The sequence below is a fragment of the Dioscorea cayenensis genome, chromosome 15 (genome assembly GCF_009730915.1).
Source record: "Dioscorea cayenensis subsp. rotundata cultivar TDr96_F1 chromosome 15, TDr96_F1_v2_PseudoChromosome.rev07_lg8_w22 25.fasta, whole genome shotgun sequence".
Classification (NCBI taxonomy): domain Eukaryota; kingdom Viridiplantae; phylum Streptophyta; class Magnoliopsida; order Dioscoreales; family Dioscoreaceae; genus Dioscorea; species Dioscorea cayenensis.
The window spans coordinates 16258879-16273547 of NC_052485.1; the positions used below are offsets into that span (position 1 = coordinate 16258879).

The 14669-nt window shown below is 33.3% G+C and overlaps 1 protein-coding gene across 1 annotated transcript; it reads left to right on the top strand.

Annotated features, from left to right (window-relative positions):
* Positions 1-9233: 9233 nt before the first annotated feature.
* LOC120277387 (release factor glutamine methyltransferase) lies at positions 9234-14397 on the top strand. Its single transcript, XM_039284208.1, has 3 exons — positions 9234-9938; positions 12466-12711; positions 13830-14397. The coding sequence occupies exons 1-3, from the start codon at positions 9237-9239 to the stop codon at positions 13959-13961; spliced, it is 1080 nt and encodes a 359-aa protein (XP_039140142.1). The 5' UTR covers positions 9234-9236; the 3' UTR covers positions 13962-14397.
* Positions 14398-14669: the final 272 nt, after the last annotated feature.

Here is a 14669-nt window from a genome sequence, read left to right on the forward strand (position 1 = left end):
TGTCTCTAGCTATGTGAAATAATTAGGTCTGTGACTAGCGGTGTGAATTGAAGAGATCTTTGCTCGAATTTTGTTTTTCCTTTCAACCGAAAGATCCCGATTAGTATTTACATATCTTGTGATGGCATACTCATGGTATTTTTATTTTTTTTAGTGACCTGGCTTGCATGGGGTATGATTAAGCAATGATTGTTGACCTTTCTCAGCTAAAATGCACTACTTTTGAATAAAAATGAGCCACAATTGTTGACTATGGTGAAATCATATATAATTTATTGCCAAGATTTGATGTGATTCTGCCAATCTGCTGAAATCTTGACTTTTAGTGATTTTTTTCCTTACATTTACAGACTTCTAGAGGAAACAAAATAAAAATAAATTATCCTTCATTCCTTATATAAAGATGTGATTGCATTATAACAAAGCAAGGACTTTTAAATTTGAGTCATAAACGTTTTACACCAAAATTAAGATTGTCTTAAGCTTGAGGGTTTTGAGGCTAACTCTCATTTAGGAAATCAGGTAAATTTTACATTTACGATCTTCTTATTTGAGAATGTTAATAAATAAAATTCTTAATATTCATTTTATTATGCTTTTTTTTTTTTATTGTAAAGCATTGATGATCAATTGAAATTAATAATAACAACTAAATAGGATCAACTTGTAATGTTCATTTTATTATGCTTGTAATGCTTTTTTTGATTTGGTTTATTTTATTTTATTTGACATAATTTAAGACTTGGGCACGATTTAACTAAAGATAGGAAATAATGGGATATTTTTAAACCTTTACAATATAGCTTTTGATAATACACATCATAATGTGTAGAGTTTTCTAGATGTGTAGAGTTTTCTTGAAATGAACTATCTAATGAGAAAGCAAGATATATTACCGGTTAAAGAGAGATGATAAAAAAAATAAAAAAAATTATAAAAGTTAAGATAATGTTAGTTGTGGTTTAATATAAGTATAATATCCTAATTGGTCCCTCTACTTTTCTCTTTTTTTTTTAGTCCCTCTACTCAGAAATGCTCCCGATTAGTCCCTCTACTTTAGAAAATGTGCCTACTTAGTTATAAATGTTTTCAACTAGTCCCTCTACTTTTAAGAGTGACTAAGTGGACGTATTTTTAAAAGTAGAGGAATTAGTTGGGAGCATTTCTAACTAAGTAGGCACATTTTCAAAAGTAAAGGACTAGTTGGGAGCATTTCTCAGCAGAGGGACAAAAAAAGAGAGAGAAAAGTACATGAACTATTTTAGTGATTATACTTTTAATATAATTCAAATTCATAAAAATATTATAAAAAACAAATCAATATCTCCATCGACTTTTATCAAACCACACAGAAAATTAAGATAAAATAAAAATAAAATAAAAATAAAAAACAATCGATGTATTCATTTATTTTTAAATCTCAATATTTAAGTTACAACTCAAACATATTTTGTTAACATATAAATTTCCCATCGGTTTATAAATTATAATCTAATCATATTACAAAAAATTATTAGCGACGTGGAACAATGATTTTTTTTCCAGTTAGCACAGTTTAAAGATTTTTTTGAATATTGGCGGCATAAAGTTCTTTAATTTCAATTAAAATTAAAATTAATTACTATTTAATAAAAATCAAATAATTTTATGATAAAATTTATTATTTAAATAATAATAAATATTTATTATATTACTTTTTCAAATTAAAATTTAATAAGTAATTTTAAAAATTTATTATGTGTTTAAGGAGAAAAACTAATTAATAAAATTGTTAACTTTTTTTTAAAAAATATTTATATGTGAATTTATAATTTAGTTTATAAAAATCAAAATCAACAAAAAATTATAAAAAACTCTGGTAACAATATAATTTTATTAATTATACAAATTAATTTGTAAAAAACAAAAAACTACAACATGTATTATATATATATACTACATAAGTAATTTATTAAATATCAATAGATCAAATAATAAATTTTGAACTATAAATATTAATTTGTAAAAAAAAATTAGCTTTTTAAAAAATAAATCTTAAAGAAAGACATATTGAAAAAAATAACAAATAAAAACCTAGATAGATATACATCTATATAAATAGATATATAAATATGTTTAGCGGTTTTCCAATAAAATTGTGAATTAAATGATATTCTTTAAAATAAATATATTACGAATAAATTTAAAATTATTTGACAGCTTTTGTTATTTAATTTTCAAAAAGGAAAAAGACCAAGTAACTTTATTTAAAACACTGGACTTGAACCAGTGAAATAAGACCTTCCATTAATGAGTAAATTGACATTTGACTGAATAATAATGTGGTACACGTTTTAACAATGAAGAAAAGAATAATAATATTTTAAAAAAACCTATACAAATGCATACTTTCCTCTACCTATATATGAAGATTACCTCTTATGCTTTTATAATTATGTACTGGTGCTAACAGCCTACCGCTAGCCAAGCAACCTCAAGATCGGAGGACCCCTCTTGATAGCAGGAGGAGCGAAGGATCTGCTAGGCCGGTTTTACGAGCGATTGGAACAGCTTGAAGGTGTCGTTGGGCTGTTTGAGTCTTTAATCAATGCATTTCTGGATGATGAAAAATGCAAAGACTATACTAATCGTGGTGGCTAGCCAGTCCCCATCCATGAGGTGGTGGACTCACGATCGTGGGGCTCCAGAGGCACAAAAGTTTGAATACATGCCAAGAAAAAGAAAGACGACGAGAGCTTAAGTGTGGAGGACTAAGATGCAGAGGCGTCATTGCCGCGAACTTGATGGTGGGGTGGCTCGCGGTGCGGAGGATAGTCGGATGAAATCTACTCAGTGAGTGGTTAACACGGCTCCACATGATTCTAAAACAAATTTAACATAACATTGCGTCATAAAATGCATGTTTTTTAAATACTTATGTTTCAAAGACAAAATAACAATAAAATATAATAAAAATAGTATAAATAGAATTACACTTTTGATATAGCAAACATAATTTTATAATAAATAAAGTTTCACAAAAAAAAAAACTCATGAGTTAATTTGAATACTCAACACAAAAAGGGCTGGTCAAAAAAAATTATTCCCAAACTTAACCGCTGTCGCAATTAAGAACGGGACCACCAAGGTTAATTATACATCTAAATAAAATATTAAGTCAAGACTACCTTGGCGTTGGCCTCTAAGTTCATTCGTGTGGTGAAACACGGTGTCTCAGAACTAGTAGATTTTCACCCACTCCCAATTCAGGTTCTCTCTGCACCTCCTGAGTGGGTATTACCAATCAGCCAGTCAACACACCACCTCTCACTAGGTCGGGCCGTGGAGACCACTACTGTAGCAGTCTAGTCATAGACTCGCGATCACCAATATTTTAAAATCAATATTTTAAATTACACCATAAACATATGATAAAACATCATAATTTGTCCACAACACCACAAAGAAAACAAACTCAATTTGTAAGTCAAAAATTCATTGTGAACAAACGATAAAATCATTAAAAAAATATCTTTATGAAAACATCCACTCATAGTGCTTAGACTAGTAGGTCTAAGAGCTCAGGTGTAATCACTCCTCCACAAGCTCTTTACCCTTGCCCGAACTTTCACCGCCTATAAAGTTTTAAATAAAAACAATAAAACCTTAACTGTAATAGTATCTTATTCTTAGAACCATGTCTCTTAGCACACAAAAGTGAGTAAATATTATTAACATAATCACGAGTAGATTTTAATGGCACATCCTAGAAGTACAATTAAAAACGCACACACACACACACACACACACACACACACACACACACACACACAAACTAAATGTTTATAACCCATGCAAATATATATACACATATGTTTAGATATAACCATAGAATGTAAATTAACCAACAGTATGATATATATATACAGAGGGCATGCTTATTTGTATAATCATATATAAACATATGAATAGATATGATGGCCCATCCTACGTATAGTGGCTTTGTTAGTCATGCACACATTTGCATATAGTATACATGTAGCCCTATATATATATATATATATATATATATATATATACATATATACATATATAATATGCACCTACGAACACATTGTTGACAACGAGAGCATGCACAGTTCCGGCATCATCAATTTATGTTTTTCCAAAAATTCATTCCTATAATCCATTGATCACAACCATGTAGCATCTTAACAATAAATAAAAACAATATGCAAATTTTTGACTAGATCTAAACACCACTTTGATTAAATCGTACCTTTGGATGTAGAAAAAGAGAAGACAGGGTTCCAGCCAACAAGAAAAGAAAAAAAAAAATTCGGCTGAAAAAAAACTAGGGCTTCTAAACTTTATTTTATAATCACTCAAAGCTAAATTACAAAATAACCCCTAGAAATTCTCATTATTAAAATGTTATTTTATTATTTTTTTATGCATTATTATTTTACTAGGTATTACAACACCGGTCCTTACTAAAAAAAAATATGTTGTAATTTATTCATGTATGAATAAATTTTTACTAAATATATGGATCTTATATTTCAAATTTACTATATATGTTATAAACAATATAAATTATCAAATATTTATTAAAATTTTTAAAATTATTTAAAAAAATAAATAAATTGCATATAATAAAATTATATATATATATATATATATATATATATATATATATATATATATATATATAAAAACAACTATGCCGATGTTGTATAAATTCAAATTCATATGAACAATAGTATATGTGAATATTGTGAATATTCCAAAGGAATACATTCCATGTATAAGCAATGTTTACATACCAATAATAACTACAAAATAAAATGGGGAAAAAATATTATCATGAAAATGTTAATATTAACATATTATATATATATATATATATAAGAATGAAATTAGCATAATCATCTTCATTTAATTTAAAAAAACATTCGTAAACCGTGTTATGCCTATCTTTCTTCTACGTTAAGGTTTGAATTGAAGTTTTAAAAATATATTTGTTTCTTACCGCTTAATGATATATGATAAGTGCTTGTGCGATAAGAATACAAAGTGTTCTTTCCTTGTGTTGATCATTACTTTTCTTGGGTTTTAACACTAATATGTGTGTATTTATGTTACTTTCATGCAGGTAGGGTTGTGAGACCGATTATGAGAGAAAGAAGCCAATGTGGGTCATAATGCACCAATTTGGAGGAAATCTTGCTAAGGTTCAAACGCGAAGACAAAGGTCAGGTTCGAGATGCGGGAATGTGTGCCAACCTCCTCGTATTCGAGTTAGCACAACTATTTGGAGGAGAATAAGGACAGTCACATTCAAGCATTTCGATTTGTGCATATAGAACAAGATCTCTACCAACATGTCCGTTATTGAAGAAGCAAAGCGATCAACGATGTAAACGTGTGCCCGTTTGTGTTACCTCGATGAAAGCATGGATTCGGGGGTATTTCGGGGCGGTACTGTAGTAGAGCACTGTAGTAAGAATACTGTACCAGCACTATTCACAACAGTCCAAGAAAATAGGAAAATAGAGAATCCACACGGGCGTGTGGAAATTCCACACGCCCGTGTGAAAAATCCACAGGGGCGCTCACACGGGTGTGTGGATTCCCGATTCCAGCCCTTTAAAAGCCGATTTCAGCCCCGATTTTAGCATTCTTTTCTCCATCTTTTTCCCAACTTGAGAGAGAGCGACGGCTAGGGTTTTGAGAGATATTGGCTAGGGCTTTGGAGAGGTTCTACTGCTCCGACATCGGCGCCGTTTGGAAGAAGGTTAGTGGGAGAGCTTTCGTCTGCACCGATCCGGCGAGGTGTATCCTAGGCTGGACAAAGGGACCCTTGCGACGAGTAGAGGACTCTCCACAAGACCATCGCCATGACTAATGAGGGGGTTTTCTATAGATGCTTTGTTTTTACATTCGATTTCATTGATTGTATCTAGCTCTATGGAGAGCTAAACCCCTAGTGGGTACTTGGGTATTTGTGAACCCTAGGATGCATTCGTTTCATTGAATCTCTTTATTATGCTTTAAATTAATTGATGTTTATTGTGAGTTCCAATCTTGTATGTTTGATTGTATGAATACTCCCCTAGAGTGACATTAGGGTTGAGAGTTCTTGTTGGTAACTCTTGTGAGTGAGTGACACACCATGAGAGTTAGACAAAGCTAGATTGAAGAGGGTTGAGATGGTGAGTCGAGAGATAGCGGAGCGTCCCCTTTCCCCTCCGGTGTGATCTATCCTACCTCCACGTTCCAAAAGTTCTTTGCGGCCATAGTAGAGTGAATGGGCTAAGGGATGACCTTCCGCTGGGGCTTAGTTGCGAGTGCAATAGAGTGAAGCGCTGTGGTGATTTTAGCACCTACGGTTTAATCGTGGCTAGGGATCTTCCACTTGGACCAAAGAGTTAGGTCTATACATAGGAATAGGGTTTATCACTTGGAATCCCGAGAGCTCATTGCAATTCTATGCGAGTGCGAGGTTGAGAGGTTATTTAATCTCTCCTCCGGGACATGTATAGAGTTAGGCATGGTTGACCTTAGATTTGGGATCATGTAATTAAGGATTTCCACGACTTATAGTTGTATCAATTAGGAAGTATAATAGAGAGTTCCTACACTTGAAATGATTGTCCTAGGCGGATTAATATCCGGGTACCCTATCTTTATCGATTGACTTACCTTCTCCTTTACTTGTGCTCTCTATCTTGTTGCTTTTATTTTCGTTATTTCATATTTTGTCACACATATCACTATTTATCTTCTACATTAGTTAAGAAACAACTTAAGTGTCTTTATTCCCTACTCTCTGTGGATACGATACCCACTCATTTGGGATTATTACTTCGACACCTGTGCACTTGCGGTTTACACGCATATTCGGACTTGTCAATATACATTTCAGATATTTTCCTTCTTGAGTATGAAGATCCTTTTTATTATCCTTCTATCATTCTATGCGAATATAATTTTAAAAAAAAAAATTCTAAGATACAAAATTCTTATTGAAATTTGGAAAATATGCATAAAGTGAAAGTTTGTGTAAATAAATAAAACTACTATATATTGAATATTTATTGTCTACAAAATTTAATTTTCTAAATAAAATAAATAAACTATTAATCCAACTTTTCCTAAAGAAATACTTGGTCATATAAGTTATTCACTTTTAACTTTTAATGGCTCACTACTCCACTAAAATCTGCACAACCAACATTCATACTTTTGATATTATATACAATCACAAAATATCTTGATCTCAACTTTAAAATTGTCAATAATTGTATACTAAATAAAGATATATATATATATATATATATATATATATATATATATATATATATATATATATATATATAAGATAGACATCTTAGTTCAAGTCTTACAGCAAAGAAAAGAACAACCGAGAGGAAGTCTTAATATTTAAAATTGTTTTTTCCAAAGTATTTAAATGGGACATTTTCCTTCTTGAGTATCAAGATCCTTTTTATTATCCTTCCATCATTATATGTGAATAGCATTTTAAAAATTCCATAAGAAACCAAAATCTTATAGAAATTTGAAAAATATATATAAAGTAAAAGTTTGTGTGAATAAATAAAACCATTATATATTGAATATATATTATTTACAAAATCTAATTTGTTAAAGAAAATAAGTAAATCACAAATCCATCTTTTCCTAAAGAAATATTTGGTCATAAAGATTAGGTACTTTTAACTTTTCATGGCATACTACCTGCAATAAAATTTGTTCAACCACCATTTATACTTTTTGATATTATATACAATCACAATAAATCTTGGTCTCAACTTTAAAATTCTTAATCATTTTACACTAAATAAATAAATATGTTTGTATATATATATATATATATATATATATATATATATATATATATATTAGACAGACATTTTATTTCAATTCTTACAGCAAAGAAGAGAAAAACCAAGTGTAAGGCTTAATATTTAAAATTTATTTTCTTTTAAAGTATTGAAATGAAGTCATTTTCATCATTCAATAAATAATATAACATATTCCAGTAATATATTTTCCAACCCTTCACATCTTGCGAATATAGTTCTTATAACATTAATAATATATATATATATATATATATATATTTTTCAAAATTTATGCTATCTTTGTAATCTTCTTTTTAGATATAGTCAACATGCAGTGTTAGCACAGGTAATTAAACTAGTTATATTTTATGGTGATGGAACTGGTGACAAGTAGGGCTGCAAACGAGCCGAGCCGAGCCGAGCTTTGCCTTGTTCAAGCTTGGCTCGTTACTATTTAATCGAGCTTGAACTCGAGCCGAGCTTTCTTCGAGCTTCATTTTTTATGTTTAAGCTTGGCTCGTTACTATTTTAACCAAGCTTGAGCTCTAATCAAGCTTCTTTCGAGCTTCATGCTCGAGCTCAACTTGTTAAGAAAATTCGAAGCTTAGACTTAGCTAGCTAACTTGATTAAGGCTTGACTATTTTTTTTATATTTTATTTTTTTATTTAGTAAACTTATTTAATGAATCATTATCAAGTGTGATTCAACTCGATTTAAGTTTGATTATATTAATGATTGTTACAAATAAAATTGTAAATGATACTATAAACGAGCTTTTAATTATACAATAAACGAGTTCTTTACAAGATTTAATGAGTCTAGTTTGGTGGTGTTCAAGCTTGGCTCGTTTATCTTATGAGCTCATTTAACTTAATGAACTAGTTGACATGAGCTTTTAATGAGCTTAGCCTTCAAATAGTAGTTTATAGCCCTATATGTGTAACTCAAATTGACAACAATGACATAGTCACATATACATCTTAATATACATATACATATACATATATATATAATGTAATATATATATATATATATATATATATATATATATATATAAACGAGCTCACAATCGAGCTTATAAAGCGAGCTTGTTCATGAGCTTGGTCACGAGTCGTGTTCATGAGCCAAAAAGCGAGCCGAGCTTTTTGGGTGCTCAAGCTTGGCTCGTTTATTAATCGAGCTTGAAAATGATGTTCGAAAGCACTTGCGTTCTGATATGAAAGTAAACACGAACGAGCCTCTATCGAGCTGAACACCGAGCTACTCACGAACGGCTCGGCTCAAATACACCCCTAGTGACAAGGCAAAGTCCTTGAAACTAAAAATTTAGGGAGTTTTATGCAAATCAGAAATTTCAAGGAGGATTTGCAAAAGAACCTCTTCAATTTATGTTAGTCAACCATCAATGTTTGTTCCTCATGGGGACTGTAGAGATGATATCTAGATTATTCCCAATCCCCACCGTCTCTCTCCGCCGTTCTATCACCATCCGCGCCTCCGTCGTGTCATCTTCAGCCTCAACAGCCCGCAAAACCCATCCTCCTCTCTTCCTTCGTCCCTTAACCTACTTCGCCACCCTTTCCGACATCGTCGCCTTCCGCAGCTGGGCCACCTCCCTCGCCACCGCCGCCGCTGCTGCAGCCCCGGGTCTCGAATCCATCGACGGCGGACCCAGTGCTTCCCACCTCCTCCGCGAACTTTCATGGCTCCTCGAGGACGCCACCTCCCAATCCTGCGGCAAGGTCCTCATGCGCGCGGATCTGGACGAGCTCTACCGGCTCTGGAAGGAGAGGATCGAGCGGCGGAGGCCGTTCCAGTACATTGTCGGGTGCGAGCACTGGAGGGATCTCGTGCTGGTGGTGAGGGAGGGCGTGCTCATTCCAAGGCCGGAGACAGAGATGATTGTAGATTTGGTTCGGGATGTTGAGGGCTTTGGCGAGGGTTTATGGGCGGATCTCGGGACAGGAAGCGGCGCAATTGCTGTGGGGATTGGGAGGGAATTGGGGGAGAATGGGAGGGTTTTTGCCACGGATTTGAGCTTGGATGCTGTGGAGATTGCAGGGATTAACGTCGAGAGGTATGGATTGAAGGTTAGTTTAGCGATCGTTTTTAGACATCTCTTGCAATTATTAAAAATTGTTTTCTTTTTCTAGATTTTTTGGAGTAATGGAATTATAATATTTTAGCATTTGGATTGGTAGTTGGGGTTAAACAATCTATATTATAATCTCTAAACGTGCAATTATATAGATAGATTTTCATTGTGCAGTATTCATGTGAATGAAATTTAGGTTAGTTTGGTGATTGTTTTTGGCATATGTTGCAATTATAAAAAAGTGTTTTTTTTTTGGTCTTGGAGTAATGGAATCCCTAGCAGTTCAGCATTTGGATTGGCCCCTTGACCCTGAACAATCTAGGGTATAAACTTTAAACTTGTTACTGTAGGAATGGACTTTTGTTGGGCGGTTTACATGTGCATAAGGTTTTAGGGCTTTGAAAACCTAAGGGATGATATTGTTGTAAATGATGAAGTATGGTGATCTTCCTATATTTGGCCATATGCTATCTTGAGTCTTGACAGAGCATTGCTGCCTTTTTGCAACTCAAATATGGCCACATCCATGTTTACAAGAAGAGATTGGAAAGGGTTTGTTTGGTTGGATCTATTTTGTATATGGATTTTCAAATCTAGTAATTAGAACAAAATCAAACTGGTTTTCATTTACATGTATTTTACTGTGGCAAAGTATTTGAAAATACTTTTGAAATCTTGATCTCATTCATCTTCAATCCAAATTTCCCAATTCTCCAAATCAAACACAAATCTCTAAATTTGGGTTTGTAAGTGTTGTTTGGATTTACCTATATCTTATTGATGGGATAAGCTAAGCACTTATGGGCTTGATTATCAATGTTTGGATGGGCTTATGGAAATGGCTAAGCACTTCTAGAGAAGCCATTCTTGCCTACACTGGGTCCAATGTGCCAAATCAAATAATGTGTTAGGTGGTAATAAAAATGGACCGGACTATTGATATATTATTTGAATATCATGTGACACACATCTATTGGTCTTGGTGTAATACATTATAGTGTATGCAATAGTGTTTCCTTATAGGGGGTTTAAAATAAGATGTTGGGTTATTTTTGTTGGTCAAAATTATCCTCATGGCGGAATGCTAGTATAGTAATCATCTAAATCGAATAGGGCTTAATTTACTCAAGAAAAGCACTTACACAAGCAGCACTTTTGGAAAACTTAATTGAAATGCCAAAATCAATCCAAATGGACAGTAAATCTCTCAAATCAAATGCAAATCTGTCATAATAGGATTTTTTAAATCATGTAACTACAATTACATCTAACTAAAAATCTTGAAGGTTATTACCTCCATTATCTTAAAACTTGAACAAAGGTATAACAGTAGTCTACATATTGCACCACGCCTTATAAGCTAGTTAGTGTCAGCTGCTTAAAATGCACTCTATCCAAAAGAATTCAGTTCACAATGAATTGTCATTATTGATTTTATATATGTCGGGATGAATTATCAGGGTTCCTTCCTCAACTAACATTGACATGTGAACACACTGATTTGAGATATACCAGTAAGAATTATCCTGCATTGGAATGCAGTAAATAAAGAACTTTGTGTCTACTGATCTAGCCTAGCAAATCTCTTGTCATCAATATTTCTATGACCACCAGTGTTTCTACTGCCTATTAGCTAGTTGCTTTAGGCTACTTCTTGGACCCTTTCCTCATAGTACTACTTCTTTAACTTTTTCTTTTGTTTTCACCAAATTATTTGCATATATAACATCTTTGGTCTATTGGTATACGGGTCGCCGATAGAGTTCTTCACCGAGTGGTGAGAGTTTGATTCTCGGCTGAGGGCACATTTCTGGGAGATGTGAGCGGTGGTTGTGTGGGGATGGTCTCAGCGCCCATGTGTGCGCGGGCCCTGCCCCCACTTGCTCCACCGAGGCTTGTGCACGCCCCTGACGGTTTAGCAGGGCTTTCGGGCTATCTGTTCTTCTTGTTAAAAAAAATAAATAAAAAAAAATAATCTTTCGGTATATGTCCAACCTACTTTTATAGTTCCTAGTCTCTATTTTCTTTCTTGTTTCCGTATGTTTAGGTGCGCTTGGTAGCTATTGTTCCTTCATTTTCAACTCTTGCATTTTTGCTCTCTAAAGAGGCCATTTGTGGGGCCTTTCTCTCCGTCTTTTTTTTTTTGGATTAAAATAATCTTATATTCTAAGTTATCACTAGATTTACCTTCTATTCAATGTGCCTAGTGGTATATCTGACTATGAGATCCTTATTTGCAATGGGCCTCAAACATTACTGGTTATTATTCAAAGTTCACATCATGAAAGGCTTTGATGCTGCATTCTCCATAGTGATGCTTATGAAGAGAACATGTAGCAATTTATGTTGGCATAATTTTGAAGTAATTGTGGGATGAAATAGCATTTTCTTTTGCCAAGGGATTGCGATTGCAATTCACGAGTAACAAATGCTTGAAACTCAAGCTTGAATATCCTTGTGTTATGCTATTTCAATTGCTCTCAAATTTATTTATTTAGTCATTTATTTATCTATTGCGTTAGGATAAGGTTGAAATAAGACATGGATCTTGGTTTGAACCACTTGACGATTTTAAAGGCAAGCTTACAGGGTTGGTTAGCAATCCTCCATACATACCCAGTAGTGATATCCCTGGGTTACAAGCTGAAGTCAGTAAGCATGAGCCAAAACTTGCCCTTGATGGAGGTGTGGATGGCACTGATCATCTATTTCATCTCTGTGAAGGATCTGCTACAGTTCTAAGATCTGGTGGTTTTTTTGCATTTGAGGTATGCTGTCTTCTATGCATTGGTACTTTTCAAATGGATGTATTAATCTTAGCTTGAACAACCATATGATGTATTATACTAAAATATGGCCTTGGAGTTGAGAATTCTGTTATCTTCTGGTGAGGGCAGATTCTTCTTTTATCAAGTGCCATGGTCCAGAGAAGTCTGATTTATGATTTCATCCTTTCTCAAATATACAATGACAGTATTCGAGATTTTATTTTCACTCATGAAAGCAATGATTTCCAAGCTGTATGCTTGATCTGCTAATGCATGGAATGTTAATTTGATGGTTATTAGTGACAAAAGCTTTTTACTTACAAGTCATGCTCTTTGATCAATATATTGCATTTCTGATCATCCTTCCTCCACAAGTAACTACTTGTGCTCGTTAGGGTCAGGAGGCTTCCTTTGTCAAATCTTCCATTTTTTTAGACTACTCACTAACTTCCTTGTAATTGCAGATGGCACCTGGAATTTTCACACTGAACTTGTTAGTTTGAATTATTTCCCCCCCAAAATGCCCTTTTTATGGCAACTTACTTGTTAAACCTTTGATTAAATCTTCTTCTCTTTGCTTCTCATAGATTAAAGCTTCATTAGTTAGTGTCTCACCTTGGATCAAAACTTCTTTGTATTTTTTTACCTTCGGTTGTTATAAACATCGCCTTGGGGCAAAATTAATTTTTCATATATGTGGTTAATGCTAAATCATGGTTTAATATTGCTTGAGGATTTCTAACTAACAACAAGTACTTTCAACAATGACTTACATTTTGGCGCATTATATACAATTGTTAAAAGTCTGTGGATTGTCTACAAATATAGAAAATTTCCTTGTATTATCTTTTTTTATATATTAGTGACACTGCATTTTGCTGTTTCATAATCTCTTTCTTCCCTACCTTTCTCTGTGTGGTTTTGCATGTTTGTTTAGCTTTTGTTGACATACTTTGAGGGTTTGCCACATTGGATTCGAACAAGCAACACTTCCCTATCACAGTGGTCTGTGTAGCATTGAATTGCAAGTGTGCAAGTTTTAGCTGAAGTTTATTGTTCCATTTTTTTTTATTTTTGCCCTGGAGAGTTGTTAATATTTTTTTAACTTAATTTCACAGACAAATGGCGATATCCAATCTGAGCTTGTTGCAAACTACTTGAGCACCAAATGGACGAAATGCTTCACTAATGTAAAAACAGTATTGGACTTTGCTGGGATCAAACGTTTTGTGACTGGATTTCGTCAATGAGCATCCCTCCCCGAGCTTTTAAATCATAAGAAACAGGACATATCTTGATGCGAAGTTAGTAATACAAAGGCATGAAGCAAAAAAAATGAAGGCGAACTGAATAGCTTGTGAAAGAAACAAAGAAGATGGGTATGTTTTCAATTCCTTAATCTTAAACCATTTATGAGTTAAGAGGTGGTGATGGGCTGCATACAAATTCGTGTGGCTGTGAAAAGTGATTCAATCATATGCATGTATCACTGGTTTTATTTGCTTTTGTGGATATGGCCATACGTATGAGCCTTTTAGGAAAAAATATTTGGCCATCTGTGTTTTATACTTTATGGTCAAAGTAACCAATTCTTTTTGGCTATTTTTAAAGTTAAAAGCCATTATTGTTAGAATTATTGACAGAGTATTATTGACAATGGAAAACCACAGAGTATTATTGACAAAATAGAGGATGGATTTGGAAGCACTTGTAGGTGGCTACCATATAGAATTTTCGGTAAAGCTGATGGGTGGAACACGTCAAAAAAGGGCTTCCGAGGAGTTTTTAATTGTTTTGAAAAAAAAAAGCCCTCCAATAATTTTATAAATTACCTTTTAAGTACACCATACATCTTGAGCCAACTTTAATTTTATCTTTGTGCAGAGAGTTACCAATGCTGTTTACCATCCTTGCTGCCTGCTAAAGCATGTTTGTCTTTATTTTTCATGCAAAAATCA

Excerpts from the sequence above, each read along its gene's own strand:
- LOC120277387 (XM_039284208.1), top strand. The coding sequence starts at position 9,237 with ATGTTAGTCAACCATCAATGTTTGTTCCTCATGGGGACTGTAGAGATG. Across the intron at positions 9,939-12,465 it reads TCGAGAGGTATGGATTGAAG|GATAAGGTTGAAATAAGACA; the intron begins GTTAGTTTAGCG and ends CTATTGCGTTAG. Across the intron at positions 12,712-13,829 it reads GTGGTTTTTTTGCATTTGAG|ACAAATGGCGATATCCAATC; the intron begins GTATGCTGTCTT and ends TTAATTTCACAG.